The sequence below is a fragment of the Morus notabilis genome, unplaced genomic scaffold (assembly GCF_000414095.1).
Source record: "Morus notabilis unplaced genomic scaffold, ASM41409v2 Scaffold1471, whole genome shotgun sequence".
Classification (NCBI taxonomy): Eukaryota; Viridiplantae; Streptophyta; class Magnoliopsida; order Rosales; family Moraceae; genus Morus; species Morus notabilis.
Genome location: NW_010366385.1, coordinates 18743 through 25940, shown reverse-complemented (window position 1 = coordinate 25940; position 7198 = coordinate 18743). Strand labels below are relative to the sequence as shown.

The following is a 7198-nucleotide window of genomic DNA, read 5'->3' as shown; positions in this document are numbered from 1 at the left end:
ATGAGATTAAAATTATTTTTAATTTACGTGTATTTTTCGTCCTCGAGTTGAGTCCAGACTCACCAGTCACCACCGCCACCAGGAATAGAGAAAGCAATTTATTCGGAAGATATTCCCATACGCCTCAATCCAGGGACTTTTCCCCCTTTTTCCCCGAAATAAAATTCCCAGAAAAACCTTTCCCTCAGTTTCTCGGCGTCCAAACACCCGTCCCCAACCCCAAATCCCTAATGGCGACGATCAGCCTCCGCAAGAGCAACACCCGGCTTCCCCCGGAGGTGAACCGCGTGCTGTACGTGAGGAACCTTCCCTTCAACATCTCCAGCGAAGAGATGTACGACATCTTCGGCAAGTACGGAGCGATTCGCCAGATCCGAATTGGTACGAACAAGGACACTCGCGGTACGGCCTTCGTGGTGTACGAGGACATCTACGACGCCAAGACGGCGGTCGACCACCTCTCCGGGTTCAACGTCGCGAACCGGTACCTGATCGTGCTCTACTATCAGCAGGCCAAGATGAGCAAGAAGTTCGATCAGAAGAAGAAGGAGGAGGAGATCGCTAGGATGCAAGAGAAGTACGGAGTCTCCACTAAAGATAAGTAATCGCTGGACTCGCTCGGAGAATCTCATATTTTGATTTCCCTGAGTTCTAGGTCGTGCGAGTTTGGATTGGAAAAATTGAATTTTGTAACCCTAGAATTTGGGATTCTGAGGACTTGTTATCTTTAACATAGTTGATTATATGCATATTTTTTAATGAAATTAGCGAGAGTGGTCCTCTTTCTGTTTCTTCTGATCAGTCATTAGTAGATTGTTACATAACTTGTGCTAAGTTGCTTGAATGCTTAGATTGTGTAGCTTTGTGGATGATATAGAAATATGTGTTATCATTTCTTTTTTTTTTTTTTTTTGGGTTTGTTGTGTTTCCCGTTGCATTGCTAAATGCTTGAAAATCTGGAGCTTTTATGGTACTTGGAATAATTGATATTAGTTCTGTCCGTTCATAACTTGTGGTCTTTCTTTCTTCTTCCTTTTCTCCTCAAATCTTTTTGTTTATCTTTTTAGGTTTGAACTAAAATTATGGAGCTTGCCTGCACTTAACTATGTATCTATGGAACTTACCTATAACAGTTTTGATTGTTTAGATTAAGTTATCTCTTATTCCCTGCAGTATTGGTATTTCGGTTGATGACCTGTTTTTTGCTAGTTCACTTGGCTCATTCTCTTTTCTGCTCGAGTTTAGACTTCCTTTGAGCCAAATGGGGAACCTTCAAAAACCCAGAAAAGCCAATGCCTTTAGGTATAACAGAGACGGAAGGATAAGTTTTGTTAAAGTGAGAGATATCCTATTTACTAAAGGTAAGGAGAGTGTTTTCTTCCAAGTAAAAGAGAGTTTCCTTCAACAGCACAAGAAAGAAAGATCAATTGCAGTTCCTATCAACGGCCGCCTAGCCTTCTTCATTATGAGATCTATACTGTAGTCAGAGCTGAGTTCCTAGACGGGTTCATGGTAAGGTGCGACAAACCTACGTTTGGCTAGGCATTCCTTTTAGGGATATTGAGGGTGCTATGAAATTCATATGCTTTACATTTTTTTTTAGTTTGATAAATTTTTTTGCTTTTATCCTGTAGATTTTGTTCTTGGTATGAATAGGAACCTTCAACGAAAGACCAATCCTTTTCTTTGACATTTTTGAAAGTAAATGATCTTCCTCCATCTTCGCTTCGCCAATCTTCTCCTTTCTTTCTCCCTTCTTTCTTCATCTTGTTTTCCTCTTTTTATGCTTCTTTTCACTGTCCTAGAGAATTTGGTGTCAGAAAAATTGGCTGCAATTCTTGAATTTATCACAAACCCCGATAAAGAGCTTGCTTCTGTTCTCAATTGATGCAAATGATGGATCATCTGATTTTTTTTTTTCAACCTTTGATAGACAAAATACCAGACTGACTTTGAAAAAAAAAAAAAAATGACGACAAAATTTTATTAAAGAAAAAATGGGGAGAAACATTACCACAAAGAAGGAATACCAGACTGACTTTGCTGATTTAGGGTTGTTTGATACTGTTAAACAGGGGCTAAGCTTACCTTGTAAAGGCTATGTTCTAAATGGAACTGGAGGACTAATGACTTGTATTGGTAACCTGTTGAAATACGTAAAGCTAGCAGGAAATCTGACTTTTAGGGCCCTAGAAGTCTGTTTCATGGTTGGTAAGGCTTGTGGTCAGCTGAAGCTTTCAAATTGCTATTTTTTCTTCTAACCAATCATTGTGTTAACATCAAGTCTCTTGTTGCAAAGTAAATTTTGTCAAGAGAGGGCTGAATCTGACCTATACATAAGCAATATCTTTCAAATTAAAGAATGTTAAAATTAAGGTCATGTTCATTTCACCGATTCGAATTTTACTATAGTAAAAAGTTCTCAGAAACAATCATATCTAATTTTTTTGTTACAGTAATAAGCTCTCACATAAAGTCACATCTAAATTCGAATTAAAAACTCAAATCAGCGAATTAAATGGGACATACGAATGTTTATACGACAAGCTTAAGGATATAAATATCCATGGGTGATGGACACGCACGTTCAATTCTTGATTTGAAGATGCTAGTGCTAATGAAGACACCAGCTAAATGGTGGAAGATGTAAATGGTGATTAAAGCGAACAAATTGGCTCGACGGATGGAGGATGCCTAGACATTGTTATAGCTCAAGGCCACATCGCGATTTGCTTGATTTTATTAAGGCGGACAAAAGAGTAGAGTGAAGAGAATGTTGACCAGGAGCCAACTTCAATATCACATAAGCCGCAATCATTCCAACTTTCAACCCAAAAAAACATGCGTGGTTGGGCGAGCCAAATGATACGAGTAGTACTCTACAAAATTACTCACTTGCGTTCTGTCAATTCTTTCGCTTCCTTCCGTTTTAGAGGAATTAAATTGACTTAAACGTCAGAGCTTTCTGTCATCTTATTACGGTTTTCTCCCTTTCAAGCAACCAGAATCAAAACTGCAGAACGACGAAGATTATTGGCAAAGACTTGCTTTTGACCCTAGGAGAAAAAAAATAAATAAAAAAAGGAGAGAGACTTGATTTTGACCGTAGATTCATCCTATAAATTGAAAAAAAAAAAAAAAGGAAGAAAATTATTTTTCCATCGTTTGTCTTGAAGATATGCATTTAATCCCGAGGTCAAGGACTATAATTAATTAGTTGAAATCTAACTTGATTTAAATCATTTAGCAAAGACAACACCCTAAAACATATAGCAACAAACAAGTAAGTACGGATTACCAGTAATTGGATATTCGTTCCAAGATTCTGATATATAGTTATTCTTAAAAAAAAAACAAAGAAAATAAATGATATCCTCCATAGCCAAATGTTGTTTTGACTGGTTCTCTTCTCCACCGGACCTGCCAAATAGGAACGGCACATATTTGTAATTTGATCTCGTAACTGAGAAGAATGCGTTTAGGTATGCTTAAAAGATCCTGCTTTATATGCAAAAACTACTATTTTGACAAAACTTACGTGTGACATCAGAATTAGTAATCAAAAGATATAGCCAACCCCAAATGGCTACAATTTATTCAAATAGAGTGTACAGATTTAGAAACAAACATGTAATACCAAAAACAGATCAAATTACATGGATATATATATATATATATATATATATATTTGTCATGCATCTACAACAATTCAATTTCATGCGATAAAACATTCAAGAACAAGTTTTTTGGTATTTATAAGAACCTCATACAATACGATTTAGACGTTTCCTACATGATCAAGTGCCCAAATTAACAAAAACAGTAGAGTACTGTGTCATCCATATGATACTACTACACCAACATATAAAGAAAATTTTTCATACTTACCCATGAATCTTTGTCAAGGCGGTAATCTATTATGTGCCTTGTTGTACAAGAAAAGTGCAACTGTTGCGCATAAGTCGCTAACACAGTCTTCGAACTCACGAGCTTCTCTTTTCAATTTCAGGCACTTTTGCCGAAGGCAGTCTGCCAAATTGAGCATGACGTCTAATTCCTTCATGTTCTCGAATGGAAGACCGCGGATCTTAAAACCATCGATTAACAAAACCGGAGGACGGAGATCACTGGGAGGAAGTGGAGGAGAGATGTGACCGGAAAACTGGAATTTGAGTTATAATTGCTTGTACTACAGTTGGTTTGAGTAGCAATATTATCATTCCCATGATGATCATAATAAGCGCAACTACTCTTTTGATACCCATATCAGTCATAGTGATGTCTCAGAAAAACTTTCTTTGGTTTTAGAAAAACGTACCAAACCTTGTAAAACATACTTTGCTGATCTATGCTTTTCTCTATTAGAATTTAGTCCCCGAACGCTAATTTAGGTTTCAAAACTCAATTAGCAGTGTAAAGTTTATTCTCATCATAAAAACTTTTTCTTAAAGTCAAAGCCAAGAGTGTCGTATATAGGACTCATAAGAAAGAAGAAAAAAAATATGCCCTCCGAACTTGTGTCCGTGAACTTCTCGCCATTTGGTACTTTAGTTTTTGAATTTTTTTTTTCATAATTTAGTCCTTAAAATTATATACAGAATTACTTAATTTGTAATTCCCATTAATGGTTGGAGCTGTTTGGCAGTTGTTTCTTATTGAAAATTTTGGGACTAAATTGAAAAAAAAAAAACCATAATTAATGAAAATGCCTAATTAACTATGAATAAATTTAGGGATAACAGTACTTAAATAAAATTAAAAAGAATTATTAGTTCTTAAAAGGACTAGCGATGAGATTCTTTTACAAGTTCAGGAACTAAAATGACATATTGACCTTATTTTTTTACCTAGACTTCTAACAACTTGTCCATGTGGTTTAGTTAGTGCAAGGACAAATAACTACACATGACTTATTGAGATTAGAGAGGTCTTTTTAGAATGCAAGTAATAATAAAATAAGATTTTTGTTATAGCCCATGAATCAATATTATGAGTACAAAACTATCTAATTAGAGTAGAGTTATTTATTTGAGATTTAATAGTTTGAACTTATAAGTTTAACAAACCCATATTGCCCCTTCAATATTTATAGGACTTGGTATATTACAAGCTCGTCAAGGTTTTAGGTCTTCATTCGTTTAAGCACTAATCATAGATATAAGGCAACTTTTTCCGAGATAAAAAAAGATATTTACACAGAAATTATTGAAATAACGTGTAGATTGAGAATAACGTTTTGCTGAATTGTACGGACGCCTTTCATGACTCTTCTTCCATTAATTATTATTTGTAGCTAATTTCCAATGATATCAGACTTGGTAATTTCGAGTTTACTTGTAGCTAGTTTGGCATTTTGTTAATTAAAGTAGAAAGTCTTGTGGTTGTTAGTTTATCAATTCTTCAAAATCTTTAAGCTAATAAATATCTAATTAAAACTTGAAATATATCAGGACGTGATTTGGATTATGCAATTACAAGAATTTAAACTCAAAATTAGTCTTTTACTTTATACTATTTTAATTTACCAATTCTTTTAAAAGCTTAAGCTGTAAAGATGTATTAGGCTAACAATAATTTTTTATGCTACCAACAAGTATACCAATTGAAAAAAGTGCTTCTTCTTTCTACCAATAAGTGCTTTTTCTTCTTTGATTATTTAATTTGCTTTCTTGTGTTTATGAGTGACTTTTTTTTTATACTTATAAGTACCGAAGTTATTTATTATTATTGTTTTTTGTGTTGTTGTTGCTAGTTTTTAAAATTAATAGTTGCAAAAAAAACACATTCTAAGTATGCATGTGTCTAATTTGACAGCAAAATGCTTAGGAGCACTATCGGTACTAGGTCACTATAAATCAAAAGTGGGATTTATAGTGGATTTATCTTTTATTAGTGGATGATGTTGTTCTATAGCGTTATACCAAATTTCATCCTTTGCAACAGCTAACAAGTATTTATTAAAACAAATCAAAACCAAAGTTCAAGAAATATGTTTAAAAAAGAAAAGAAAAGAAACTGACTAACAACAATACTAATAAAACCTCATAAAAATACTGGGAAAATTATACAATGGAGTGGAGAACCACAAAATATACTTGTTGCAAAATGGAAAGAATGCCTAGAACCTTTCGCAGAAAAAAATTCATAAAAAGGAAAAGAGGGCATAAATCTTGAGCGAAACAAATTGACAAATCCAGCAGTTCCATCCATGAAAATCAACAGACAGTCGCCTCTAATCTGGCAGTCTCTCGTGAAATGGCCAACAATCTATCGTCAAGGGTATCATTAAAATAATAGAATGTATGGCAAGGAACCCCAGACAATTAAAATTAAGATCATGACAAAATTTAGAAAGTACCAATACAGTGATGTACTTTTGTTCGGCACTATTTCATCAAGTATGAAAAAAAAGTTCACTCATAAATACAGGAAAGCAAATTAAAAAAAAAATAAAAATCACGTTACAGCTATAAGCTGAAAAAATATTTTACGTGCTATTATTGAACAATTAGTCCTCTATAATCTCTTAGTAGTTAAGGATGTGAAATTTCATACCAAATTCAAAACGCATTTTATACAATTAGTCCTCTATAATCTCTTAGTAAATAGGGATGAGAAAATTTCATACCAAATTCAAAACGCATTTCATACAATTAGTCCTCTATAATCTCTTAGTAATTAAGGATGAGAAATTTCATACCAATTTCATACAATAAGTCCTGATCTATCATCATGGTGATGATCATGATGTCTTGAAATGTTCTAGAAATTGAATTTGCATCTCTCTAACCTACTACACTTTCAGGTTTTAATTTTCTGATGGGATCAGTAAAATGTCCATGCCATTATAATGAATTCATGAAGTAATTAAGGATGAGAAAATTTCATACCAAATTCAAAATGCATGCATGATTGATCATGATTGTATAGATCATGGTTTGGGATAGCCATAAGTGAGTTCACGGCAATCTCTTGCGCACACATGACCCATACACGCACCTTAGGGCTTATTTTAAATTCACTGTGTCCAAGGTAGCATTCCTTCTTGGTGCATCGTATCACACACAGAATAAGTTCTCTTGCATCTTTGAATGGCATGTTTTGAGAAATCCTAACTCCGTCAAGTGAACGGTGGCCGCGGAGAGGCGTCCGATAGACGGCAGAAGTAGGTAATATTGCATTTGCTACATTTGGTAGA

General features: G+C 34.6%; 1 protein-coding gene across 1 annotated transcript; it reads left to right on the top strand.

The window, feature by feature from the left end:
• The first annotated feature begins 82 nt into the window (after positions 1 to 82).
• Positions 83 to 801, top strand: LOC21384865 (splicing factor 3B subunit 6-like protein). Its single transcript, XM_024173557.1, has one exon. It carries the CDS (start codon positions 231 to 233, stop codon positions 603 to 605), a length of 375 nt encoding a protein of 124 aa, XP_024029325.1. The 5' UTR covers positions 83 to 230; the 3' UTR covers positions 606 to 801.
• Positions 802 to 7198: the final 6397 nt, after the last annotated feature.

Bases quoted from the DNA above. Each gene is read 5' to 3' on its own strand.
- LOC21384865 (XM_024173557.1), top strand. From the start codon at position 231: ATGGCGACGATCAGCCTCCGCAAGAGCAACACCCGGCTTCCCCCGGAG.